General features: G+C 48.4%; 2 protein-coding genes and 1 non-coding gene across 4 annotated transcripts; 2 read left to right on the top strand and 1 right to left on the bottom strand.

Annotated features, from left to right (window-relative positions):
* The first annotated feature begins 1,570 nt into the window (after positions 1 to 1,570).
* Positions 1,571 to 1,677, top strand: LOC123325385. The gene has a single exon (XR_006540398.1). It is a non-coding gene; the product is annotated as a U6 spliceosomal RNA (small nuclear RNA).
* A 10,289-nt stretch (positions 1,678 to 11,966) lies between these two features.
* On the top strand, positions 11,967 to 18,559 carry ARL10 (ADP ribosylation factor like GTPase 10). The gene is made up of 4 exons (XM_021698570.1): positions 11,967 to 12,207; positions 12,883 to 13,084; positions 16,149 to 16,324; positions 17,689 to 18,559. Exons 1-4 carry the CDS (start codon positions 12,025 to 12,027, stop codon positions 17,860 to 17,862), a joined length of 735 nt encoding a protein of 244 aa, XP_021554245.1. The 5' UTR covers positions 11,967 to 12,024; the 3' UTR covers positions 17,863 to 18,559.
* A 4,330-nt stretch (positions 18,560 to 22,889) lies between these two features.
* Positions 22,890 to 27,324, bottom strand: NOP16 (NOP16 nucleolar protein). 2 transcript variants are annotated; one of them, XM_021701267.2, is made up of 5 exons: positions 27,064 to 27,324; positions 26,861 to 26,969; positions 25,503 to 25,572; positions 23,500 to 23,606; positions 22,890 to 23,291 (listed from the first exon to the last, which is right to left on the bottom strand). In XM_021701267.2, exons 1-5 carry the CDS (start codon positions 27,168 to 27,170, stop codon positions 23,148 to 23,150), a joined length of 537 nt encoding a protein of 178 aa, XP_021556942.1. In that variant the 5' UTR covers positions 27,171 to 27,324; the 3' UTR covers positions 22,890 to 23,147. The 2 variants fall into 2 exon arrangements, with proteins under 2 accessions (XP_021556942.1, XP_021556952.1); XM_021701277.1 differs by lacking the exon at positions 25,503 to 25,572 and having other exon boundaries at positions 22,908 to 23,291.
* Between the last annotated feature and the right edge of the window lie 47 nt (positions 27,325 to 27,371).

The following is a 27,371-nucleotide window of genomic DNA, read 5'->3' as shown; positions in this document are numbered from 1 at the left end:
TCTAGAATTCATTTTAAGTAAGTTAGGACTTACTTAACCAACAGCAACGGGCTATATACCAAATGAAACAAGTCTTTCCTGACTCTCTGACTAAAACAACTTTATCCCTGACTTTAATAGTACAAATTTCTGAACCTATGGCATTATGTTGATCATCATCATGTAAGAAAATTGCTGTTTCCCACAAAAAACAGACTAAACTTTTAACCTTCACGATCTTATGGTGTTTTCCCCTTTAAATGGGTGTTGTATTTTTTACTGAGGAGCAAATTATTTTAAAGCCTGGTGTCCCTTAGAAGGCTTCTTTGCAAGTAAACCACTTTTTGAAAGGGTCTGGTTGCATAGCCGAGGATTCAGTCAAAACTGAATCCACAAGGCCCAAGAAGGGTACGTTTTGAGCTGTTTGAACTCAGGCCATCTTTTGCAGCTTGTGGGGTGGATTTCTTGTAGCTTTTTTTCCTTGTGCTTTTTTCTGACTCTAGTTTTGGTTCATAGCCAAGCCTGCTTCCAGTTCTATGCACAGCCACTTTATTTCCCCAGGGGTGGCAGCATCATTGGGAAATTGGTCCTTGAGGTCTGACTGTATGGTTAAGTGTTGGGGGGCAGACAATAGTCAAGGGTCCCTGTATGTGACCAAATCTGGTTGCCTTTTAATGTATGTTTAAAACATACACTTACTATGAAACTAATATTCTAAGTGCTTTTGTCTCCGAATTGCCTTTTTGCACTTAATTTAGGCATTTCATACTTTAACAAATTTGGAGCCTCAAAAATTGGAATTGACCAGGATCTCTCTTGCATCCACCCTGGATGCCCCAAAGCATCCTACATTCCTACTTCGTCGGGGAGGAGGCAGGCAGCAGGACGGAATTCTGCCTGCCTGCCTGCCTGCCTTTCTCTGGACATCTGCCCTCTCTGGCCAGTCCAAGCCGTCAGAAAGGCCCACTCCTTAGACAGACTTGCCAACATTCTCAACGACACATCAGCAGACAGGAACTTGTTTACTGAGAAGGGAGCAAGTGGGGCATTTGCATTTCTGGGGTTTCTAGACTGGGAGCTCAATCTGGAAGCCTGCCCCACATAGCATCATGGATGAGGCATTCTCATTGCCCACTCAGCAGCAGAGAAAACTAACACTCTCAAGGGGACCCTGGCAAAGATACCTCAGCCAGGAAAAGGCAGAGTTGAAATTCAAGCCCAGGGCTGAATGGCCTGCTGATAGTTTGGCTGCAGGCTGTCCTTGGCCTCAGCTCCTCCACTTTTAATGTCCCAGGGACAAGAGAGTTAAGGCACAGTCCCGCAGAGAAAAAAACTAGAAGTAACATCTCCCTCTAGTGGTGAGGGGGAAAGATTTCACAGAAGAGATAATTAAAGGAGGTTGGGTCAACTGTCCGACGGTCCTTAGAGACCAGCATCACCAGCCTGATATTACAGGGGGCACAACTAGGTACAGAGAATAGAAGGAACCAGGCCAATGTCACACAGTTAGTCTTGGGGAAGTTAATTAAATAGAAAATGTGTTCTTGTGTCTTGGCATGATGCTCAGGGCTTGGGATACACTGGGGAGGATGTGCTCGCTTCGGCAGCACATATATTAAAATTGGAACGATACAGGAGAGATTAGCATGGCCCTTGCACAAGGGATACACTGGGAAGGAGGACACAGTCCCTGATAGTTATGAGCTGAATTGTGCCCTTCCAAAAGTCGTATGTTGAAGTCCCAAACCCCAGTGACTCAGAACAGAACAGTACTTGGAGATAAAGTCTTTAAAGGATAATTACATTAAAATAAGGCTGGTGTCCTTGTAAGGAGAGGAAGAAACCCCAGGGTTGCACACACACATAGATGAAAGGCCATGTGAGGACACAGTGAGAAGGCAATTAACTGCAAGCCTGAGAGAGAGGACTCAAAAGAAACCAAACCTACCACCATCTTGATCTTAGACTTCTAGCCTCCAGAACTGTGAGAAAATATATTTCTGCTGTTTAAACCACCCAGTCTATGCTGCTTTTTATGGCAACTCTAGCAAACTAACATGAGGACACAATGACTGATTATGAATAACTACATATCAAATGTCATGAAGCAATAGCACCAGGTGCTATGTAATAGAAGGACTGACTCTGGAAGGTCAGGGGAGGCTGCCCAGAGAAGTACAAGTTATAGCGGCAAATAAGTAGGTGGGAGAGAGTGCTCCGAGTGGGGCACAAAGGTAAGAGCAAAGACCCAAAGGTAGGAGAAAGCTTGTGTCTGAAGAATTGCGAGGAAGTAGAGCTGGGGGTGGGGTCTTTGAGGTTGGCAGAGCCCCCATTTGGTTGGGCTTTACAGGCCAAGGTACAGAGTTCGGTCTTTGCCCTGAAAGCCAAGCGAGTAAGGGACCATCTCAAAGTACATATAGTGTAAACGACTCTGATGTCAGCCTTTGGTGACAAAGGGAGGGGACAGTTAGAAAGGTTAGTTGCAATGGGCTCTGGTGTGATTTTGCTAGGCTAGGTTTTGTTAGGCTAGAATGGTTTATCTGGATGGCAGAAATCAGTGCATCTAAATGCAGTTGGGAAGAATCAAGCAGAGATGGAGGTGTGGAAGATGTGAGTGAGGGAGGGGTTAAGAGCCCTGAGGGGCAGGAAGGGGCACCTGGCATTCAATAAACTACCTAAGGCCTAGGAGCTTTTCAGGGACCTATAAAAAAATCTGAGTGCTAAACGTAAAATCATTGCCTCCAAAAATTTTTTTAAACCGTGAATAATCAAAATTAATGTTTAATTAAGTGCTGGCACAACAGATTATTATGTCAACTTCCTTTATGACAATATTTAATGTTCAAAATGGCATTTACATTTGAAAACAATTTGGGAGTTAGATTTCTCTTACCTTAAAATAAATCCCAAGTAGGTGGCTCAGTCTGTTGAGCTTCTGCCTTTGGCTCGGGTCATAATCCCAGGGTCCTGGGATCAAGCCTCACATCAAGCCCCACCTCAGGCTCCCTGCTCAAGCGGGAGTCTGCTGCTCTCTCTCCCTCTGCCCCATGTGCTCTCTCTCTTTCTCTCTCTCTAGCTTGCACTCCCTCTCTCAAGTAAATAAATAAAATCCTTTAAAAAAAAAAATAAATCCCACATAGCACCTTAGTGCTCCTAAAAAAAAAACCATAGCCAATCACAAATTAGGCAAACTACCTGCAGCTAAATAATTAAAGCAATTTTTAAAAAAAATTATTTAAGATTTTTACAGCAAAAATATATTATTTAATATAGGAAGTGAGTACATCTGAATATGTTTGGTATGGTACATGGTGGAGCCTTCTAAAGACAGACTAATGCCAGAGGAGATCTAAAAACCACCATGGGGGGTGGGGTGGGCCAGACTGTGTGACATACGAGGGACTGGCCCCGAAGAGGAAGAATTTCTCAGGACATTTGGTGGAGGAAGATTGGCAAGCCCCGCTCTGATGGCTTTTTTGTTGTCTGTGAAGTAGGAGATGAGGTTGTTTTCTTCTGTCTGTGAGCCGAGACGGGGAGGCACGGTGGTGGGCAAAGAGAAAGGAGCATGAAGAAGCTTTGAAATTGCTGTTTCAGAGAGTGGAAGAGTAGAAACTACCCGGAAAGTGCAGACGACCCAGTTGAGGGTGGTCACCAAAAGTCAATGTTTGTGCTGATCTGCCTTGTTGTGTGTCTCCTGAAACTCAATTTGGCAATCTGGAAGCAGGCCCAGAGAGGGGCTTGTTGGATTCACCCAGGGGTGGGGTTCAATAGAGTGGGCAGTATGAAGGGTCAAAGTATGGGAGGAAGTTGACATCTTTTGAGTGCCTACATCATGCACAGGGATAGACACTTTCACTCGCCTTACCTCAATCATAAGGATCATTATATCAATAAGGATGCATTTAACTACAAGCAAGAGAAAAACTCGACAATGGCATAAGGATATGTGTTTGCTTACCAGAGAGTCTGGAGGAAAGTATGCCTAGGATTGGCTGGGAAGCTCCATGATATCAAGGATCCAGATTCTTTCCTTCCCCCACTCTGCCCTCCATCAGCAAGTTAGGATTCCTTGCAGGCTTGCACCTCAGGTTTGCACTATGGCCACCCCAGCTCACAAAGCATGGCTTCCTTGCATGACAGCACTCACTATAAGAAGGGAGAAAAATCTTTCCCAGAAAACTGGCAGTCCTCTACCTGTATCTCCTGGGCCAGAACTGAGCCAGATGCTTACACCTAAACTAACACTGACCAAGGGGAATTGGAAGGCTTCAGTTAGCTTGGTTTTATTTATTTTTTAAAGTTTTATTTATTTAAGTAATCTCTACAGCCCACGTGGGGCCTGAACTCATGACCCCAAGATCAAGAGTTGCATGCTCTTCCGACTGAGCCAGCGAGGTGCCCCTAGCTTAGTTTTAAATTATGACTCCTCCTGGGGGCTTGGCACATGCCAAATAAATACAACCGGAGTTCTGTTAGCAAGAAAAACAGGGAAATGTGTGTTGGGTAGGCCACCAACAGTGTCTGCCACAACCATTATCTTCCATTTTACAGTTGAAGAAAGAGGTTCAGGAAGGTTATGTAACATGATAAATGTCATAGACCTAATAAGCGGTGGGTCCAGAATCTGAGCCCAGATCTTTCCAATACCACTATGCTGACTCCAAGACCAGTTTTCTTTTCATACAGCAATGGTTCCCAACCAGGATTTGAGGACATGAGGGGTCCCTGGAGGCAGTAAAGAGGTGGGAGTAGGGAGAGGAGGGAACCTCCTGGGTATTCACCTATCTCCAGGAACTTTACAGAAGTCACATGTTCCTAATGAGACCACAGAAACAGTTCCCAAACTGAATTTAATATTAAGAATCCAAACATAATCCAAGCAAGAACGATCAATAGATGCTAACTTGGGAAACAGGCTATTCAAGCAATGTCAAGTATCACCTCATAGACTACTTAGCAGTCAGAAAGGGGAAAGGGTATCTCGAAAATGGAGCAATGTGGTGGACACCACTTTTAACCAAGTGATCACATTAGCATCATCAGTACTAAAACAGGCTGATATTCATGTGCCCTTTGCTGTGATGCCCTTGCACACCTCACTCAAGTAACATCCCTGCCAAAAACATTTTAACGCAAACCTAATCATAAGGAAATAATCAGACAAATCCAAATTGTGAACTGTCCACAAAAGACACAAATGACCAACCCAGACTCTTCCAAAATGTCAGTGTCATAAAAGACCCGCTCCCCCAAAAAAGACTAAAACTGTTCTAATTTCAGGTATACCGAAGTGTCATAGCAGCTAAAAACCACACATGGTATTTGATTGAATCACAGCTTTTCTGTTTAAGAAAAGCTATATGGGGTAGCTGGGTGGCTCAGTAAGTTGAGTGCAGACTCTTGGTTTCAGCCCGGGTCCTGTCTCCGAGTCATGTGATCTAGCCCCAGGACAGGGTCTGCACTCAGCTCAGGGTCTGCTTGTCCCTCCCTCTCCCTGTTCCCCGCCCCACCCCCACCCCACACAGGTGCACACGCACACACTCTCCTTCTCTCTCTAAAATAAATAAATAAAATCTTTGTTTTTAAAAAAAAGCAGTTATAACGGACAGTATTGAGGAAATTTGAATATTGGCTGTATATTAGACAATTGTATTATATCAACATTAAAATTCCTGTGTGCGATGGTGGTACTGTTGCTATGGAGGAGCATGTTCTTATTAGGAAACTTCTGACATATTTGGAGCTAAAATGCCGTGATGTTTGCAACTAATTTTCAAAGACTTTGTGTGTATCTGTGTGTTTATGTATGTGGGCGTATCTGAATATACATCCGAAGAAAGAGATAGATAAGCCAATAAGGCAAAATGTTAACAGTTCGTGAATCTAGATGAAGGATTTACAAGTGTTCACTAAACTATACTTCAATTTTCTTCTTAAGTTTGGAATTTTTTGAAAGAAAAAAAATTGGGAAAAATCCAAATGTAAAGTGCTTCAGTCAGAATTCATTAGGTTAAAAGGAGAGAACTCAACTCCACCAGCTTAGCTCACAGAATCCTTCTTGAATACCTGAAACCAGAACCTCAAATTTCGTCATCTTTCACGTTATCTTCATTCTCTTTGTGTCTGTAGGGAACATGAATGCTGACAGCTCTCCAGCTTTACGTCCGCCAAGAAGAGTATGGCTATTTCTCAAATCTTGAAAGCCTCACATGCTTGCCCTGGCTTAGGTCAGTGCTCCCTCCCACTGCAATCAATCATCTGTGCCCAGGGGCATGTTACGTTAGAAAATGTCAGCTTCTCTAGGAATCTCATGATTGGGATGGAAAAAGCATCCCATAGGAAAAAGGGGAGGGGACAGAAAGAACGGTAGATGTCCACACACAGTAGATGCAATCAGTACCCACCCAACAAGGATTGATGAATACTGAAGGGACAGGAATTGTGCTGGGGGCTGGAGGCACAGCAATCACTCAGTCCCTGCCCTCAGGGACAGAGGAGACAGCCAATAACTGATACTCATCCAAATTGCTAATTAAACAAATGGGAAAAGGATATGACCAATCACAGAAGAAGAAAACTGAATGGTGACTATATAAAAAGTTCCTCATCCTCACTCCAAATGGGAAAAATACCAATAAACAAAGAGATATAAGTTCATTTCTGTCAGATTTACAGAAGATTTTAAGTTTGATAATACTATATGTTGGCAAAAATAGGGGGAAATAGAGACTCGATATGTTTTTAGAATGGATTATAAATTAGGACAACCATTTTGGAGAGCAAATTGGTAATATTAACTTTGAAGATGCACAAATAGAATGACTCAACAATTCCACTCCTCAGGATATACTTTATTTTATTTTGTTTAAAGACTTTTAAAAAAGATTTTATTTATTTATTGGAGAGAGAGAGAGAGAGAACGAGCAGGGGAAGGGTAGAGGAAGAGGGAGAAGCAGACTCCCTGCTGAGCAGGAAGCCCAGCACGGGGCTCGATCCCAGGACCCCGGGATCATGAGACAAAGGCAGATGCTTAACCAACTGAGCCACCCAGGCACCCCTCCCCAGGAGATAGGAATAGCATCTTAGTTATGCTTGAAATTTTTCTAATAAAAAAGAATATGGCAAAATGCTAATTCTCGAGTTTTGGTCAAAGATGGGTATCTGAACATGTTTGTTTGACATATTTAATAATCTTAAAGATTTTATTTTATTTATTTGACAGAGACAGACAGAGAGAGAGAGGGAACACAAGCAGGGGGAGTGTGAGAGGGAGAAGAAGTCTTCCTGCTGAGCAAGGAGTCCGATGCGGGGCTTGACCCCAGGACCCTGGGATCATGACTTGAGCTGAAGGCAGACACTTAATGACTGAGCCACCCAGGCACCCCAACATATTTAATAATTTTAAAATTTAAAAACATTAAGAGCCGATTAATTAAAATGATGAACAACTCAAGAGCTCATCTACGTCTGTGAAAATGAAACCTCCTAAAATCCAACTGAGGACACATGTGAGAGACTTCAAAGCCAATCCCTTGAGTTTCCCTTCTTTTTCAGAAGAAAAGTTTGAAAAAAATGGGTGGACCTAGATTCCAGGGTCTGTACAGGGAGATACAATATACTAAGAGCATGGTTTTCAAGACACACAGACCTGGTTCAAATAGTAGCTGCCTCATATATTCACTATATGATTTTGGAGAAACCACCTCCTCTCTCAAGTTTATTTTCTCTTTTATGAGATGGAGATAAGCTGACCAGATGGCAGAGAGCACAAGCCAGCTCCAGATCGGGGGATACCTGAGAATCAAAGGGAAGCTGGCAAATCAGAGAGGCCAGCCCCATGACCATCAGCTTTGGTGTGGACAATGGCAAAACCCAGAGCAGATGACGGAGCTCCAAGAAGGGAATCAGGCCCTGTCAGGTTTCAGACAGAGGTACTCTTTCTTCTTCCCTGCCTTGCCCTGGGCAGACCTTGGCCAGTCCTATCACTGTTACCACAGGCTGAGAAGGCACTGGCGGGGGAGAGGGAGGTCCACCTGGGTGGGGGGTGAACCGGCAGGCACCCTAGCAGCCTCTTCCATGGCTCATCTTCCTTCCCCCTGGACTCTAAGTACCAAGTTATAGCAACAGGGGGTGGTGGCTTCTAGTAAGTCTTACCTGGGCGGAGAGAGGAACAGAGGGGTTCTCCAGGGATGCAGCTGGCTGCTCAGGACGGCACCAACTACAGGTGCAGACTGTACACCAGAGTCTCCTTCCCAACTCACCAGGAATACACCACACTTGGGCTATGCCACAGCCCCCAGGCACTTAGTCCTGGCCCCAAGGAAAGAGGAACTCACAGGGGCAGATAAGAAATGCCTGAGGGCCACACACCCAACGAGAGAACAGACAACATACAGGACTACCTTATCCAGACACACCAGAGTTAATGGACTTGGCAGGACAACGAATGAAAATAAGCATTTTATTTTTTTAATTTCAAAATAAGCATTTTAAATATTACTCTAAAAAAAAAAAGAGAGGATTTTGGAAGGGGGAAACAAGAAATCATAAAGAACCAACTATAGAACCATATATGAAATAAAGCCCTCAAAGGCTGTGGTGAATAGCAGAGTGGATATAGCCAAGGACCAAATAAGCAAGTATGAAGATCAGGTTCAGAAAATTCCTTAAAAGGCATGACAAAGGTATAAATAACTGAAAAGCAGAAGGCTTTTAGCCATACTTATAAGCCAGTGTTCTCTGAAGCTGGCTACCCCTGGTCAGAGAGCCACTCCTGCACCTCTCACTGTAAAGCGGGTTCCCTCATTGGATGCTATGTTGTTTGCAGCTGCATCCTGTGGATTGGGCATATTGTGATTCCCAGATAGTGATGAAAGAAACAAGAAGGAAGGAAGGAAGGAAGGAAGGAAGGGAGGGAGGGAGGGAGGAAGGAAGGGAGGAAGGGAGGAAAGGGAGGGAGGAAGTAAATAAGTTAGTTACAAAAGGGTTGAACACAAATATACCCTGGACTTTAGGAATAACTAGTACCCACAGATGCAAATGGCACCAGGATTCCAGCTCTGCCTTCTGTCTTTGCCTTTCCTGCTCTACCTCAGCCTCTTTGACCTCAAGCCCTCTTCTTTATAGGTGGGGAAAATGGCTGCCTATAGGTGGTAAGTTTTACATCTTAATCCACCCAAGACAGATTGATCTCAAGACACTGGGTAACAAATTTAAGAATCCCATGGAAGGGTCTCCTTGGTCCAGCCTGATCCAAGTCATTACCCTTGGACTAATTATTCATGCCAAGTGTCATATAAACATGGCAGGTTTTCAGTTAATGCAATCATTAGGAAAACAATTCCCAGGAGATGAAGACAGACAAATGTTTGCACAGCAGTACATTTTACACCAGAACAAAGCCTGATGTATAGTATATGATCATTAAATGTCAGTTCCGTGCTGCCCTTCTTGCTCCATCATCAGAGACACGTAGTACTTATCCTGGTGGGGATGGGAAGCCACTAAAGAATTTTAACCTGAAAATGACATTGCCAGCTTTTCTTTTGTAAAGACTGCTGTGTAGCAATATGGAAGCTGGACTGTATAAGTAAAGGTGGCAGTGGTTATCTTTATAAACTTTTTTTTTTAAAGATTATATTTATTTATTTGACAGAGAGAGAGAGAAAGCATAAGCAGGGGAAGCAGCAGGCAGAGGGAGAGGGAGAAGCAGGCTCCCCTCTGAGCAGGGAGTCCGATGAGGGGCTCGATTCCAGGACCCTGGGATCATGACCTGAGCCGAAGGCAGCCGCTTAACCAACTGAGCCACCCAGGTGCCTCTATAATTTAATCTTTAATTGTAGAATATCCAGATGGGGTTATGACTGAAGAGGAATTAACATCACCCAGAGATGGATATATTCTCAGATGGGACTTTGCCTTCTCTTTTTTCAGAAGGTGGAGAGTGACTGTTTTTCTGATGGATATTGCATCATGGTATGTGGAAGCACAAAGTTAAAAATGGATATAAGAGTAAAACTGGATGCAAAGGGGTGGACTATGCTGGTCATGTGCCTGTTGACTCATGGCTCCATCCCTCACCCTTCACCTGCTCTGCTCTGTATGACAGGGGGGTAACTCCTGACAATTCCATTTCCAAAGTTTCCTTGCCAAATGGTCCAGTTAGTTTCAGCTAATGGCAGTCAATGCTAGGCAAAAGGAGACTGAAAAGGATTGGTTAGAGAGGAAGGAGAAGATCAAGAAAAGAATGTGTCACAGAGGCCAAGGGAGGAGCACGTGCAATTGATCCAATTCTCCAAATCTTAAAGTGTGAACTCTGGGCCTCATTCTTTTTAAAGGGACTTTTAAAAAGATTTTATCTATTTATTTATTTGTCAGAGAAAGAGAGAGAGCGAGAAAGCGAGCAGAAGCAGGGTGAGTGGCACACAGAGGGGGAAGCAGGCTCCCCACTGAGCAGAGAGCCCCATGCTAGGACCCTGGGATCATGACCTGAGCCACAGGCAGATGCTTAACTGAGCCACCCAGGCGTCTCTCTGGGCCTCATTCTTATACTAAGCACATCAGACTCCAAGATGACAAAGGCCTGGTCAACATCCTCAAGTGGAATGACAGTTTCAGGCAGAGACATGACCCAGGGTGACTGAACTCCAGCTGAGAGACAAGAGGATGATCACCCACTGTGTGTGTCAGGAGGCAGGAAAGGTAAGGTAAAGCCAAATTAGACCTCCAAGAGCCTTTAGCTCTCAAGGGATTAAGGTGCTCTCTTTTGAAATGACATAAAACTTACATGAATGCCAAGAATAAACCCCTTAAAAAAATTTTTTTTTCAATGTTCTGACTGCAAAGTTCTGGATAAACTCACTGGTGCTAATTTTTCTCTTTGGGAATCTTGCACGCCTGTCTCACCAGGGAGGTGATCACTCAAGGAGTGAGCTGGCACCCTGGCCAGGTTTTGAACAGCATCTCTGCTAAGACCCCATTTAACAGTGTTAAATGGTGCAAGGAGGTCAAGCAAAATAAGAACTAAGATGTTACCAACGGATTTAACAAGGAAGCATTTGTTAGAGACCCGGGTGAAAGTTTCCTTGGATGGGTTGGGCGAAAAATAGGAAACGCACATTACCCAGAAGTAGGACTGCAGTGAAAAGGAGAGGTAGTAACCAGTGAGGGAGGACAGTTTCATGAAACAAGAGAGATCTGAGCATTACCCACAAATGACCAGAAAAGAACCCGGAGACGCTCCTGGTCAACAAGATGGCTTGGGGTTGCTTACAATAAAAACACCTATTCATTCTGCAGCCCCTCATGGAGTCCTCTTTTGAAGTACCTCAGGCTGTTTCTCCTGCTACACCTGGACACCTTGGCAGCCACTGGAAGTCGCGGAGGACTAGGTGATCAGGAGATCTAAACACGGACCCCTAATCCTGCCTGCTTCATTAGCACGCTCAGGACCCCAAGACAACAGATCTCCTGGGGTCTGGGAAGCAGCCAAGGGAGGGTAGAGTACTAAAAGTCAGGGACCCGGGTTCCAGTTCTACCTCTGCCATTTCATAACCTGCCACCCCACAGCCGTGTGACTTGCCTCAATTTGTTCCCCGAGGTCCTGAGATGCCCAGGAAACATCGCTTGGGGTTTGAGTGCCGGCTGTACCAATGCACTACGGTGCGACCTGGGCCTCCGCTTTCCATTCTAGGAAACACTGTTTTACGGAGTAACCGAGAACACTGGTCAGTTATCCACTAGGCATACAGCAAGTGCTCGGGAGTTGCCAATATCACCGGCTCCCGTCCTGCCCAGGCACAGCCTCCAGCTCCCCACCGCACGTAGCAGCGGGAGAGGGAAGTCCCCGCGCTCCGGTCAGCGCCCCCACTCCCGCCGCCGAGGCTCGGGCCGCCTGTCGCGACAGCAACGGTGCATTGTGGGGCTTGTAGTGCGGGGCTGGGGTTGGGTGGGTGGGCGCGGCCGCCGCAGTCGCAGCGGGGCCATCTTCCGCGGGCCAGGTGGTTCGGCCTGTGCAGCCCGCACCCGTGCCCCTCGCCCGGCCCGATGGCTCCGCGGCCGCTGAGCCCCTTGGTGCTGGCGCTGGGTGGCGCCGCGGCCGTGCTGGGCTCAGTACTCTTCATCCTCTGGAAGGCCTACTTCGGGCGTGGACGGGAGCGGCGCTGGGACCGGGGCGAGGCCTGGTGGGGCGCGGAGCCTGCCCGCCTCCCTGAGTGGGACGAGTGGGACGTGAGTGCAGGGCCGGGGTCTGGGCCTCCGCACGTGCAGCTGAGGGGTGTGACACCCCGCGAGGGCAGAAGCACCTGGGTAGGGGACCTGGCGCCGCAGCCCGCAGGCCCCTGGCGAAAGGGCGCGCGGCAGCCGCGGGGCAGTCGTGAGTCCCAGAACTGAGGAAGGGGGGGGCGTTTGGGGGGGGGGGGGGTGGCACCGCCCTGCGCGGCCGCGAGACCCGGGCTTCCTCGTGGGCGCCGGAGCTCCGAGGGCGCGGCCCCGGAGCGATGTCGGGACCGCGCCGGGTCCAGCCCGCGCTCGCCCGGCGCCTGCGCAGTGCGCACAGCCCGCGGCCCGGGGCATGCCGGGAGAGGCCTCCGGCCCCGGGGCGGGTTGCGGATATTTCCCCTGCGTTGGACCCTGCGACCCTGGGACGTGGGGATTGTCAGTCTAAGGAGGCTGAGGCTTCGCGAGGGGAAGAAATTTCACCGAGGTTACTCAGGAAAAGCCAGAAGAACGGGGTTTGAGATTCAGGAGTCCAGAGGCAGCGCTGGTCCCACTGCACCAGACCGTAACTGCCTGCCTGCCGGTTGACACGTGGAGGGCGGGGATGGGCGCTTTGGTGTCTTCGGTCTTCCCTCGGGAAGGGTCCGGCGGGAGGGTGCCGGCCGCAACCTGACCTGTGCCCCACAGCCTGAAGAGGAGGAAGACGAAGAGCCAGCGCTGGAGGAGTTGGAGCAGCGCGAGGTGCTGGTGCTGGGGCTGGATGGCTCGGGGAAGAGCACGTTCCTGCGCGTGCTGTCCGGGAAGCCTCCGCTGGAAGGCCACATCCCCACCTGGGGCTTCAACTCTGTGCGGCTGCCCACCAAGGACTTCGAGGTGGACCTGCTAGAGAGTGAGCAGACCCCCTGCACACACACCGTCTCCCCATCACCTCAGTTGGACCCAAGCCGGGGATCATTGCTTGGGGGTGGCTCCAGCATGTATATCTAAGCAGGACACGTCCCTCTATGACATTCTTCCCCTGCCTCTCTGGGGCACAGGATATAGTCCAAGCTCTGTATTCTGACATGATGGGCCATTCATGATTGGGCAATCCCAGCTTGGTCACTGCCTGTCCCTCACCCCAACTGAAGCTCACATGCCTAATACTGAGATACCAAAAGCTAAAGTTACCTCTATGCCAAGCATCTGAGAGGCATTACTTAATAAAATCCTCCCAACAACTGGAAAAATTGGAAACAGTTATTACCCTTGTTACATACACGAGGAAAGGGAGGCCCAGCAAGTTAAATAATTTATCCTGGCTCACCCAGCTTGCCAGTCTGCTAATGCAGACTCTCTGGCTGGAGGCTCTCAGTGTTTTGTTTTAAGATTTTATTTATTTATTCATGAGAGAGAGAGGCAGAGGGAGAAGCAGGGTCCCCACTGAGCAGGGAGCCCAATGCGGGACTCCATCCCAGGACACCAGGATCATGACCTGAGCCAAAGGCAGACGCTTAACCAACTGAGCCACCCAGGTGCCCCTGGAGGCTCTCAATGTTAAGCACCATGTTACATTGCTTGTTTCTGAAGGGTACTTGCTGTTTTCTTTCTTCCATCCTGTGCTTGCACTGTTCCCTCAGTCTGGAAAGCCCTTCTTCCCTTGATAAACTGCTACACCTCCTTCAAGATTTAGGTCAGGAACATGTGGGTGGCTCAGTCTGTAGAGCATCTACTTGATCTCAGGGTCGTGAGTTCATGCCCCACTTTGGGTGTGAAGCCTACTAAAAAATAAAAAAATGAAGAATGACTCTCTTAAAAAAAAAGATTTAGGTCAGACATGATGATATCCCTATGAAACCTTATCTGACTCCTAAGCTAGGTTAAGGGCTCTTCCTCTGAGCTGGTATTTGCCACATACCAGCCTATGTCCCTGACTAGGCATCTGGGGCACAGATGAGTCTGATCCAGCTTTGGCCCCTAGGGCCCAGCCTCAAGCAGGTAACTGGGAGAGCTTGTTGAGTGAGTGATAAGAGAGGGTCTGGGCAGCCCCTGTCCTCAGGGGGAATCCAGGAGAGGTTGGCAGAGGGGCTATTGAGAGGACAGCAGTACTTAGCCACCTGTGTCCCAACTACAGACTTGGTGGGAGAGATTAGTGGACTTCCTGCCAGCCAAAGGGCTCAGACAATAAAGACTGGTTAAGCACTAGGTGGTGGGATCAGACTCTGAGGGCCTGGTTATATCTTTCCTCCCTGATTGTGGCAAACATTGATATTCACCTGGAATTTGGTCCTTTAAACAAGATTTTCCCTGTCTCCCTTTCTTGTGCCAAGGATGCAAAAGGGTCAAGTGGGATTCTGCACTTGACTCCCACTCTGGCAGAGAGAGTACCCCCCAACCCCGAAACCTGGGAGAAGGGGTTTGGTGTTTTCATATTACCCAAGAGTCTGAGGTTTGATAGGGTCGCTCCTGGATTCAAACCCAGATCTCCCATTCAAGTCCTGGAACTGGAACTCTCCCTTCCCACGACACTCACTTGGCTATGGTCTACACCTAGAGCCCAGCCAAGATGAGCCCTTTGTGGATCTTTGATGACTCTTCCCTTCTCCCCCCTTCCCCCACTTCCTATATCCTGTCCATTTTATTAGCTAGTTCTTTCAGCTTTATTTTCCAATAGATTGTGCATCTGTCCACTTCTCCCCATTTCCACCACTGCCTGTTTGGTCCGAACCACCATCATCTCAGGACTATAATAGCCTCCTTGCTGGTCTTCCTGTTTTCACTTCTGTCCCCTACTGTCAGCCAGCAGTATCTTTCAGAAACCCAGGTTACTCTTGCGTAAAACCTTTAAGGGGCTCCCCAACGGCCTCACTGTAGCCTGACAGCCCCTGTGTGGTCAAGCCCTGGCCGACCTCGTCGGCTGTGGCTTTTTCCCCTCTTCCACTGGCACTGCCTTGGGCACACTGGCTGCCTTCTGTTTCTCAAACACATTGAGCTTGCTCTTCCCTCTGCTTGTAATGCTTTCCTCTGCCTCTTCCCTTAGCTAGCTCCTTCTCATTATCCCAGACTCAATTCCCATGCTGCCTCCTCTGGGAGACCTTCTCAGACCACCCAATCCAAAGCCACCCCCAGTCGTTTTCACTTTTCTCTTTTATTTCCTTTCTGAAATGTGCTTACCTGCTATTGCTGTGTCTGTCTTGGTTACAGAGGGAGCTCCTTGAGATCAGGGCCCTGTCTGCCTTGCTCACCTCTGTATCCCCAGCACCCAGATCAGTGCTTGGCACCTAGTAAGCACTCAGTAAATATTTGTTGAGTGCCTGCTATGTGCCAGGCATTGTGCTGAGGGCTTTGGGGGGATCCAGATGTAAACAGCTCCTTAAAGAGCATAGAGTCCACAAGTGTCAGAAGTATACCAGAAACACTAGGATGCAGTGTGGCTAATGGGGACTGTGCAGAGGGACAAGAAGGCAACCCAGGTTGGGGTACTATGTGGGCGGCCATGTAGTGCTAGGACTGAGTATGGCATTTGCAAGGAAAGAAAACGGGATGACCAAACTGAACAGGAGACACTGAATGGAGAATGGCTGTGCATAGGCTGGTCAGGGAGTCCTGGCTTCTGACCACACCATCACTGTCCGGGGAGAAAGCTAGGAATTGGCAGGAAGTAGCCCAGGAAATGAGCACCTTGTATGCCAGTCTGTGAAAGGTGTGTTGCATATGGTACCTTTGGGTTTTGCTGCAACCTGTTAGTGGGTAAGTTCAGTGAGAGGGAGAACGCTGCTGCTCAAAGGTAGTGACTTGCCCAGGGAGCCCCAGCTGTCAGAGCCAGAGCTAAACCAGATTGGCTCCAGAACCTGTGGTCTTCCTTGCCCCTGGCTGGTGGAACCTTGGGAAGCTGGAAGTGGGGTGGTCTTGGGGCTATATGTAGAGAGCCAGGGCCCAGGGAGGCTCTGAGCTGGCCTCTGGCCTCTCCTCAGTCGGTGGCAGCCAGAACCTACGCTTCTACTGGAAGGAGTTTGTGAATGAAGTAGACGTGCTGGTGTTCATGGTGGACTCGGCTGACCGGCTGCGGCTGCCCTGGGCCCGGCAGGAACTGCACAAGCTGCTGGACAAGGACCCTGACCTACCTGTCGTTGTGGTGGCCAACAAGCAGGTGAGGGCCACGGGAGGCTGGCTTAGACCAGTTGGACTTGATCCACTGATCCCTGGGCAGGGGCAGGGAGCACAGGAGAGAGATTCAGGCCCAGGCCTGTGACCTGGAGCACTTGGCTGAGATGCTGTCCCCCACTCTTCTACCTGTGCGTTTTCCTCATCCCTGATCCTCATCCTGTCTGTCTTCCCCTTTGCCTCCCTGTTATCCATCATCCTGGAGAAATGAGAAAAATAATGATTAAGCATCCACTACATGTGAGGTATGGTTTTGAATGACATTTCATATTATGCTTCTAATTGACCCTACCAGGTATAGGATACTATTCCCATTTTACAGACTGGAAATCTGAAGCTCAGAGAGGTTTTGTAATCTCCCCAAGGTTGTACACCTTGAAAATAGTGGAATTGGGATGTCTGACTCCAAAACGTGTGCCTTTTCCACTCTGCCATGTCCTTGTGACTTCCAGGTCTAGATCAGAGAGCTACAGCTGGGAAGTGATAAGTTGAGCAGGTTGAAATAACAGTAATAAATAACATTTATAAGTGTGCTTATAGCGTGCCAGGCTAAGTACCTGACAATCATGACCTCACTTAAATCCTACAAAACCCCATGATAGGCCTTATTATTATCCCTCAGTGCCCAAAGTTAAGACTGGTGTGTGGCGAAGCCAGGACTTGAACTCAGATCTTCCTCAAAGATCCTGTTCTTAACCACACTATACTTCTCCTGGGCCTTTGGCCCAGCAACCCTCGGCATCACAGGCTCAAGGTGCCTTTCTCAACAAATACCAGGTAAAACCTTGCCACAGTACGGAGTTCTGTCATTTTTCCTGTGGCCTAGCCCATGTCTCTGAGAGCCATGGCACTTGTTTCCAACCTGACTGGGAGAAAAGCTATACGTCTTTGCCCCAGTTTCCGCTCTCGGAAAATCCTTGACAGTCATTTATAAATATGTCCTGGTCTGCCTGGGATGGTCCCCATTTATGCCTGTTGTTCTGGTATAATGATTAATAGTGCCCACTTTAAGTCTCAGAAGTGCCCTGGTTTAGATGGTGAATTACATCATCATTCTATTTATAAACTATAATAATGAGAGTAAGTCTAAGTGCCTCTCACAATGCCTGGCTTATAGGAAGTGCTGTTTTCTCACCACAGTGGTTAATGGTGGTGTGAAAAGGGGTTGGTAACAAAGGAAAGTCAGAGATGAGGAAGAGAATTTCGACCAAGGGGCCTAGAGGCCACTTCTGGGAACTTAGGCCCCAGTGTTCCGCAGGATAGCCAAAGAACAATTCTTTGCATGGAGGACAGTGTGGGTGCTGGGAAACTGGGAGCTCTGTTCCAACTGGCTTCTCCATCTCATCCCAGGACCTGAGTGAGTCCATGAGTATGGTGGAGCTGCAGGAGGAGCTGGGCCTGCAGGCTGTCGATAGCCAGCGGGAGGTTTTCCTCTTGGCAGCCAGCATCGCCCCTGCAGGACCCGGCTTTGAAGACCCCGGCACCGTGCATATCTGGAGACTGCTCTTGGAGCTTCTCTCCTAAGCCGCCCCCGCCGCCTCACTCGCCAGCCAACCCTGGAGACCCCAGTCCGGCCGCTCCTGCTTCCCGCTGCCAGCATGGGCCCGAGGCAGGAGCCACGTGGCAGCACATCCCTTCTCTCCGCCCGTCCTCCAGAGCGGGGCCTGGGCAAGGCCAGGAACCACACAGAAGCCTTCCTGGTGCGGTGGCCATGAGGCCGAAGTGGGGAGTCAGGTGAGGCTCACTCCAGGCTGGAAGTGGATCCAACTTCTACCATGGAAGGCACCCTCCTTCTCTGGTGTGCGCAGTGAGGTGCTCAGCGGGCTCAGTTCTCCCCTCTGCCGGTCCCGGTGATTGAGAACTGGGGTCGTGTCAGAAGTACTGCGGGAACCGGTCCCTCCCGGTGACCTCCCGCCCCTCTCATGCAGGCCGGTTCTGGGCAGTACACAGTCAGCCTTGGCTCCAAGGCCCGAAGTGTCCTGCAGCCCCAGCTCCACCCAGCTGGCTCGAGGCCCTGGGACCATCACTTTAAAGGGGTGATTTCCATGTTTTTTTCTAATTTGGAGATAGAGTTTCCAGCCATAAAGGTAAGAAGTGCTAGGACGAACCTGGAGATCCTGGCAGGGAGTTTTCTGAAACCTCCCTGCTTCTGCAAGCCAAGGCCTGCCCGCTAGACGATGGCATCAAGCGGTATTCACCCCTCGCCAGAAAAACGAAAGGCTTTTCTCCCCCACACGTGGAGACAGAAGCTGCTGCTCTTGCATTAACTGTGCCAATGCCCATGTTTACAGAAGTCGGGAAGGAGCCTATGTCCCTGGGGAGAAGACTGTCAACTGGAGCTGGGTGTTGGCCTCAGAACTGCGTTTTATTTATTTATTTATTTATACAAGGAACAGACCAAAGTTTCAGGTTCTGTGTCTAGGTGCTGTTATCAAAACCCCAGATGACTGTCATGGAAAATCTGTGTCTTTGATGAAAATAGCTGGGATTGTGAGACGTGTGATAACCTGCACATGTCAGTGGAGACAAAGCTCTAGCTCTCCCCCATCATTTACAGCTATAATCGGTATCCTACTTTACGTTGATCCACATGAAACTTAAACTCCACCACTTGGCTCAGTACGTCAAAAGGACACAACCCCCTTCCGTGTAGATGGTGAGTCTAGGAGAGGAAATTTCAATCATGTAAATCCAGGTAAAAAGAAATGAGAATTAGCAGATCAGTCAATAGGGTACCTGAGGCTTTGGTTACCGTAGCCTTTCTGGACCTGCTGATTCCCCAACTAAAAGTTGGACAGAATTTCTCTTCTCTCCAGTGCACACTCCATGATTCTGTTTCTCGTGATCAGCTAGTTTATCTATATATTGACACTTCTCTTTAGTGCGGGCAAAGGAAGGAGCCTTTTGTCGGCCAGGGGCCATTGAGTAATCAATAGCCACAGGGGGACTTTTTTTGAGGAGATATCCAACTCAGTTTGCTTTTTAATTGAAAATAGAGATGATGTGCCTTCATTTCACTTGACATTGACTCAGTGTGCCTCAGTTCCATGCTGTGGCCTACGTGAGAAGAGGCACAGGGAGGGAAGGTGGGTGGGATGCTCCGAAGTCCAGAAGTGTGACTGTAGTTAGTGGCCTGCTGTGCTCTTGGGCTGTGGGTGTATCAACAGAATCACTGTTCTTTGAAATTCTAATTAACTTCCTGCCGAAGAAAGATTTGTCTGCTTTTATTTTAAATATTTAAGGAATGACTTGGCTTTTAGAGTAGCCTTTGAAATTTTGCAGACAGCTTTTCATTTTGACATTGAAAGATTGTGAAACTTTACTTCTTTGTTCTGTAAACCCCACCTTGTTCTCCAGTGCTTGACATTTACCTCTGGAACCAGCATTGTTGTAGGGCACCCTTTTCTAATTAAGATCTGCCTTTGGTCTAATGAGTATCATTATGTAATACAATTTTCAAAGTCCCCAGTGAGGGGAGTGAACTTGAATAGTTTTATAATAACTATACCTATTTGAGCAACTTCTGAAGACCACTCCCAGAACTGACAGGTCCCAGTGGTACACCAGAAGACGCACACCACTAGGGGGCGGTGCTGAAGGTCCAGAGTACCACCCCTCTGATGCTTGTGCAGAATACAGATCATCTCTTGACCTGTGGGTGTGCCTCATCACATCTGTGGCTGACCACTGTGCTCTACTGGGACTGCTGGCCTGTCCTCCAGGCAGAGCGCCAAACAGCGCTCATCTGCTCTAGTTTCTGCCAGGACTAGACTGGGCAAAGTAGAGCAACAGGCCTCTCTTGTGAACAGTCGTATGCCTGGCCTGTGGCGCTCTTACCCAGTTGCTCCTGAGCATGACTTTCTTATTCACCAGCCCAGATCACCTGCTCCTGGGAACCAGCCATTATCTGGAGTTCATCTCAAAGTGAGTTTTCTGAGCTAGCCTGGGTAACACTGCCCCCACAAGACTGCCCCAACACTACAGCTCCCAAATTAGCTGAGCATGGGATAGGGGTTAGATGTCAGCCCCTCTCCTTTTCTAATGAAGGCAACTGGAAGGCAGGCTCCTGATCTGAGAGAGCAGGTGGGCACTCCACGTCGAAGGGAAGCTTCTGCTTGCCTGTTGAACCGATGCCTGATCATTCACCCTGGCACTGACGGCTTCTGATCTTAAGAATTACTTAATGCAGTGTGGCTTCTGATTTTCCATTCTCTCACCTGCTGTCAACCCTCTGAGGAGAGGCCATCTTGGCCCAAAGCTTGGTCATGTGGATGGTCTAAGCAAGAAGGCTCCCAGACCACCAACTTGACTGGCTGCTAATCCCAAGGAGCCTCCTCGGGTACCTCTTGGTACCTCTTGCACGGACACACTGGTATCCAGCCATAAGGACGGGGGTGGGGTGGTGAAATCAGTCCATCACAGCGCTCCCAGTCCTCCACAGAGAGGTACTGATGAAAATCTGAGGACTCTTGCCTGTCTGGCTGAATGAAACACTAGATTCTGCAAAAAATGTTCCCACTCGTCTTGGGAAAACATTTTGTTCTTATGCTTCATAGCAACTGCCAGCACTTTGAACTAGCTGCTGAAGCTCACGTGTGGTTCCGGCCCACACCTCAGACCTGGAATAGTCTGAGCCGTCTCTCTGTCACATTTGTTGGCTCACACAGCTTCAGTCCTTTCTAGTAGCTATGAAAAGAACCTCCAACTTTTCCTCATTTGCTGCCTGTGTGAGGTGGGACCATGAGGGGAGAATTCCCATCAGAGATCTGGAAGTAAAGAGGCCTTGCTGTCCCAGCCCAAGCCCGACAAATCCAGACCCACAGGGTTGCCAAGGACAGACTACATAAGGGAGAGCCAGTGGCTATTTGAGGCACACAATAAATGCCCAAAACTTGGATATGGTTTCATTTGAATTCTGATTTTGAGGAGTATATGCTGGGTGCTCACAGTTCTCTAGTGAGGGGCAGGTATGGAGGGTGATCCCAGAATACTTCCAGTGACACAATGATTTGTCAACAGCAAATCCCAGTCCTCTGGCCCTTCAGCCCACATGGAAATGGTAAGGAACTTGGGCTTTGGCCTAACTTCGTACCTTTTGGGAAGTATCCAAACCTGGCTGCCATTCCTTGGGAGTTCTAGCTGACAGGACCGGAAGTCAGAATGGAGCATTCCCCCAGCACCTGCCTTGGGCTCAGCTCTGGATTCCCAGGGAAGGTGCCTGCACTCAAGCCCAGTCTGGCAGGGGATGTCAAGCAGATTACAAGGCAGTTATGACTGGTATGTATTGCTACAGGAAGTCTGGGACGTAGGGATGACAGGAGACTTACACAGCCTAAGGATGGGGGACAGTGGCAGGAAAAGCTTCCCAAAATTGGCACCTGAATTGGGTAAAAAAACAAGGGGACAGCTGTCAAGGCCTGAATTTGGAATACTATGGAGGACGTTACGAGGCCAAATAAAAACCCTCAGGAGTGGGGTGCCTGGCTGGCTCAGTCTGTAGAGCATGTAACTCTTGATCTCACGGTCATGAGTTCAAGCCCCACATTGGGCATGGAGCCTACTTGAAAGAAAAAAAAGAAGTCCCCAGCTTCAGACTAGATTCCAAAGGCTGTGTGCACACTGCTTACAAGGGCCAGTCACTGCTGGGGGCTAAGCCAGCTGGGTCCCATAGGAGGGGTTTCTGGGACCCTGTCCGTTTCCAGCCTGCCCTGATAGTATGGGACTGATGGGCTGCCTTCAAGAGCTGTAGGGAAGGATAGAGAGTGAAAGTCCAGGCTTAGCTGTTGGACTAACTTCAAACGTCATACTGGCCTCTCAAGCCTGTTTCCTTACCTGTAAAACAATAAAGCCACATACCTCACAGGGTTTTATGTGAAATGATCTATGTAAAAATACCAAGTCCTTTTTAAGAGCAGTAAGAACCAGATGTGAGGGGCCCTTCTAGGGGAAGCATTAGGAATGAGAGGGGTTTTGTATTATAATAGCTGAAGATAAACTATCAAAAGCAGAAAATGCCCAGTGCCCACCCCACAATGTGCCTGTGACCCTGCTATGTGAGTCATCACCCCACATCACCAAACTAGGTAGGCCTGCCCCAGAGAATGGCCAGTGTGGCACACAGTCGAGGGCTATTCAGCAATCCAACAGTCTCAGCAGATTTGGGGGCCTCGGGTTCCTTTCAGGGCAAGCAATCTGAAGACAAGCAGTGAAGGCCAGTCACAAGGAGGCAGCAGTACAGCTACTTACCCTCTGGCCCTCAAGCCAGTCTACTCGCCTCCAGCCTGGGAGGGGGGCTAGTGTTGGTGCGACAGACCCCTCCCAAGCAGCGCAGGGTTAGCAGCAGGCTTCTGTACAAGGGTTAATGCCGGGCAGGAAACCAAGGCAGAGCAATGGAACCAGAACACAGGACAAGAGGAGGGAGGCCACACCTAAGAGGGTGTGGGAATGTGGCACATCAGGGGCAGGATGTCCTCTCTGCCCCGGCTCAGTGGGTTTTCACAGGGGCAGTCCCAGGGCTTGGCTGCAAGGGGAACACACAACCACCAGAGCAATAAAATAGTCTTGTTTTATTATGTACAGACTATATGTAAACAAACCACCCACTCTGAAAACAGTAGGTTCTGGCTTTTCTCAGGGCCCTCAGAAGCCTCTTGGAGACAGTCCCTTCCCCAGAAAGGGGAGTGTGAGTGTGTGCGCAACCTTCTGATTCCATGGGGTTTGGCCAGCCCCATCTGGCCACATGCCCCTCCTTGCCTTAAGGAGCTTCTCTGGTCCAGGAGGAGACCTCAGCCTGAGGCAGGTATAGTCAATCATTCAACCTCCATCTTATTCTTCTGCAAAGAATCAATGAAAGTTTGCCACTCCGCTGGGTAAAAACGCTTATAGACGTTGATCTTATTCCGAATCTGTTTCGGGGTATCTTGATAGTAATTCTTCTCATCCCGGGCCATAGCCTAAGAAAGGAGAAAGGCCACTTGAGGAGGGCTGGACAGAGGCAAAGGTTCAAGTCCTAGTACTGCCTGAGTTGGGCAAACCACTTCATGTCCCTGAAGTCCAGGTTCCTCACCTCAGGCAAGAGACAAGCGGATCAAACCCCAAATGGCCGAGGGTGCCTTCCCAACAGACCCAAGTGGTTCTTCCTGCCAGGCCCGAACCCCTCACCTTATAGTCCTCCCCATGATTCTCCACCATGTAGCGCACATAGTCAATGAGGTCTCGAGACAGCGTGTTTCCTTTCTTTTCTGGAAGGCTAGCTTCTGCCTCCAGGTCTGGGGTGAGAGAAACCAGGACACAGAAAATGAGTTTTTGCCTTCTGCACTTTCTGAGTTGCCCAGTCATCCTTTTACCCCATCCCAAACCATGGCCATCAGATGGGCTCTGCCTCTCCATCCCCAAATGCAGTGCTCTTCAGTCCCTGGAGTCCCAGGCCATGACACAATCACCTATGGGTGTGGCAACTACCTAAAAGGTAAGTCATCTCTCTTTGGGTCTCAGCTGGGTGAAGTGTAGGCACCAAACTAACCTCTACTTAGTACCGGGTCCTGGGGACAGAGATGAAGATACACTGCCTACCATAGGTCGGGACTCCCTTCCATCTCTCTAGAACTCCCTGACGGGGCGCCTGGGTGGCTCAGTCAGTTAAGCGGCTGCCTTCGGCTCAGGTCATGATCTTGGGTCCTGGGATCGAGCCCCATGTCCGGCTCCCTGCTCAGTGGAGAGCCTGCTTCTCCCTCTCCCTCTGCCTGTCACTCTGCCTACTTGTGCTCTCTATCTGTCGAATAAATAAATAAAATCTTTAAAAAAATAAAATAATAAAACTCCCTGAGAATTTCTTTTCTTGAAATGTTACAATAATAACGTGAAATGGAAAGGTATGAATGAGAACGAATGCTACAGGAACCAGGGCCTGAGGCTGGGCCCCAGTGCCTCACTGCTCCAGGTGAGGGCAAAAGCAAAGCTGTGGAGCCAGTCATGGCTTCACTGTTAAAATAGCTAGGGGCGCCTGGGTGGCTCAGTCGGTTAGACATCCAACTCTTGGTTTCGGCTCAGGTCATGATCTCATGGGTCATGAGATAGAGCCCCGTGTCGGAATCCGCGCTGAACGTGAAGTCTGCTTGTCCTTCTCCCTCTGCTCCTCCCCCGACTCTCGCTCTCTCCCTCACTCTCTGGAATAAATAAATCTTTAAAATTAATTAAATTAAATAGCTAGGCAAATACTCCCCATTTCTCAACTAGGAGAAAAACAACTCATGGAAACAAAGTGGTCAAATGTTATCCAGGGGTTAAGTGCTAAATTGCTTATAGTCAAAATTATCTTTGACTTGGTTGCCAGGGGCTGGGGGTGGGAAGGCAGGGAAATGGGGAGTTGTTTTATGGGTAGAGTTCCACTTTTGAAGATGAAAAAGTTCTGGACATCTAATGCATGACAACATAAACATACTTAGCACTACTGAGCTATATAGTTAAAAATGATTAAGATGATAAACTTTATGTGGTATGTTTTTGACCACGAATTTTAAAAATTCTTTAAAGAATGAGAAAGTTTTAAAATTTGACAATAAGTACACCTTACTTTATTTATGCAATCCTGTGTAGTAATTCTTATGAGAATCACTGATAGGAACTCAAGGAATTCTCTATCAAATGTCTGGCCATTTAAAACCCTTTTAACTTCAGGAGAACCATTAAATATCTTGGACAGGTAAGAGGAAGATGGGTGGGGAATTTCGGAGTATTCCTGCTTCCCTGCAGAATTTACTCTGCTCTGTTTTAATATTCAGTCTCTATAGCATTAATATACATGAAATTGATTTGTCACTGAAAAGATTACATGAGATGGTGGAATCTCTATAAAAATCTGTTCATCCTTAAATTCATGACAAGCTGAACACGTGCTTGAGACTCACTGGTTTCATTTCTATCCTCTCAAGCCCCTGGCTGCATCCTCCCTGAATATCTCTGACCTTACTTCACACGTGTGAGTTTAGTAAGTAGACTGAAAATGTCCCAGTCATAGACACAGTCTTAACTTTGTGAGCCCCAGACCAGCTCCCTTCTTCCCTCTGAGCCTGTTTTTTTCCATCTGTAAAATGAAGACATCTGAGGGCCCTTTCTAGCCCTGACTCTGCAGGATGGTGACCTAGAGGAATGTGGCCAGCACCCACCATTTAGCACATAGGGCTTCCGTACAAGCTCCTTAGGCCTCTCCTCTACGTCCACCTCCATGGCCTTTACCTGCAGAGAACAGAGCATATGAGACCAGTAGACAAAGGAAGGATCCTGGATGAGGGAAAATTCTAGAGGGTCCTGCCCATCCCAACACAACTGCATTACCCATGAGAATCCCTACACGTATGCAGGCAGGAATAGATGACAGAGAGAACCAATGCCCTGGAGGCTTTACAGTTTCCAAAAGGGACTCAAGGAAGCAATTCATCTTTCTGTGCCTATCTATAAAGTGGGCATAATACTCCTTGCCTACCTCACCCCATGTGTGCTAATCAAGTGAAACAATGCCCATGAAAGCTCTTCATAGTTTACAATGAGAAGATATCAGATATCTTCTCTATGAAAAGTAGCAACCTGACAGTGTTTGGCTATAGCTTCACATTGGATCAAGAAACAGTAGTGCCATTTTCCTCTGGCATGAAGGGATAAAAAGAAACTTGTCTAAAAGCAATGGGACAGGGGTGCCTGGGTGGCTCAGTGGCTCAGTCAGTTAAGCATCTGCCTTCAGCCCAGGTCATGATCTCAGGGTCCTGGGATCGAGCCTCGTGTCAGGCTCCCTACTCAGCAGGGAGTCTGCTTCTCTGTCTGCCCTCCCCCCCCCAACACACACAAATAAATAAAATCTTAGTCCATTCATTAAGTTAACTATTGAGCACTAGTCACATCCTAAGCACCACTGGACAAAACACAAAATCCTTGTCCCCACGGAGATTATGTTGAGGAAAAGAGGCACAGACATTAAACAGATAAATATATAAAATACCACCAAGTATTTACAAGTGCTATGAATTAAAGCAGGGAAGAAATTACTGAGTTAAAAAAAAAAGTCCTATTTTTGAAAGCCTGGTGCAGAAAAAGACTTATTTGGGAGAAACTAAGGAAGCCTCAGACCAAGGATAACTAGATGACAGGGAAAGGTGTAAGGAAGAGTAAGTAAAAATTCCAAACTCTGGGGAGTCCTTATTAGGAGAGTTAAGGGCAGAAAAAGATAAATTCTGGGAAATACTACTGAGATGCCAAGGGACCCAAACAGGTTAATTTCGGAGGGAGGAAAAAAATGAGTGGAGAAGAAAAGGGGGGAGCTCCAATCCAGGTTCACTGTGTGCTGGGGAGTAGGAGGGTGGTGGTAAAGAGCCTTTCAACCACAGTCAGTGCTGGCTGCCGGAGTTGGCTGTGGGAAGGTCGCAAACCCAGGAAAAGCGTGAGCGTGGCAACGGACACGAAGAAGTTATGAAACCCAGCTAAGTATGGTGGGAAACAGGGGTCAAGGGCCGGGACCCTACCATGTCAGTACCTTTCTCTTAAGGAGGGGCACCGCCTTGTTGGGGTCCATAGCCAACCCCATCTCGGCCAGGTTCTGCCGCACGGATCTGGCATGGTCCCAGGCATGTCGGATGTGGGAGCTACAGGCAAAGAGAGAGAGAGAGATCGCGGAACCGTCATCTCGCCGGCCGTCCCAGCCGAGGTCCCCTGCCTCCTAAACCCTGGTCCCCTCACCACTCGATCCGTGGCGCTGCTTTCCGTCTAGCATTCCGGTTCAGACGCTTCCGGTTAACGTTGTAACCGAACTTCTGTCTCCTGGTCTTCCCCTTGGCCTTGGGCATTGTCTTGACCACCGAACTGGCAACCTATAACTGGGGTGGCTCGCACTCGCAGCACCTCGTGTCGCAGACCACTTCCGGCGGATGCGCGCGAGGGCTTTCCAGGCTTTTTTGGGAAATGTAGTCCTCCCTAGAGCGACATCAGGCCGATTACCACGATTCCCAGAGTGCAATGAGCGGTTGGCGCCTGCGTACAAGCTCAGC

This window comes from Neomonachus schauinslandi, chromosome 7, assembly GCF_002201575.2.
Source record: "Neomonachus schauinslandi chromosome 7, ASM220157v2, whole genome shotgun sequence".
In the NCBI taxonomy this organism is placed as follows: Eukaryota; Metazoa; Chordata; class Mammalia; order Carnivora; family Phocidae; genus Neomonachus; species Neomonachus schauinslandi.
This window is presented reverse-complemented; position numbering and strand designations above follow the sequence as displayed.

Excerpts from the sequence above, each read along its gene's own strand:
- ARL10 (XM_021698570.1), top strand. The coding sequence starts at position 12,025 with ATGGCTCCGCGGCCGCTGAGCCCCTTGGTGCTGGCGCTGGGTGGCGCC. Across the intron at positions 12,208-12,882 it reads CTGAGTGGGACGAGTGGGAC|CCTGAAGAGGAGGAAGACGA; the intron begins GTGAGTGCAGGG and ends TGTGCCCCACAG. Across the intron at positions 13,085-16,148 it reads CGAGGTGGACCTGCTAGAGA|TCGGTGGCAGCCAGAACCTA; the intron begins GTGAGCAGACCC and ends GCCTCTCCTCAG.
- NOP16 (XM_021701267.2), bottom strand. The coding sequence starts at position 27,170 with ATGCCCAAGGCCAAGGGGAAGACCAGGAGACAGAAGTTCGGTTACAAC. Across the intron at positions 25,573-26,860 it reads TGCCCCTCCTTAAGAGAAAG|GTAAAGGCCATGGAGGTGGA; the intron begins GTACTGACATGG and ends TGTTCTCTGCAG. Across the intron at positions 23,607-25,502 it reads GAAGCCCTATGTGCTAAATG|ACCTGGAGGCAGAAGCTAGC; the intron begins GTGGGTGCTGGC and ends CTCTCACCCCAG.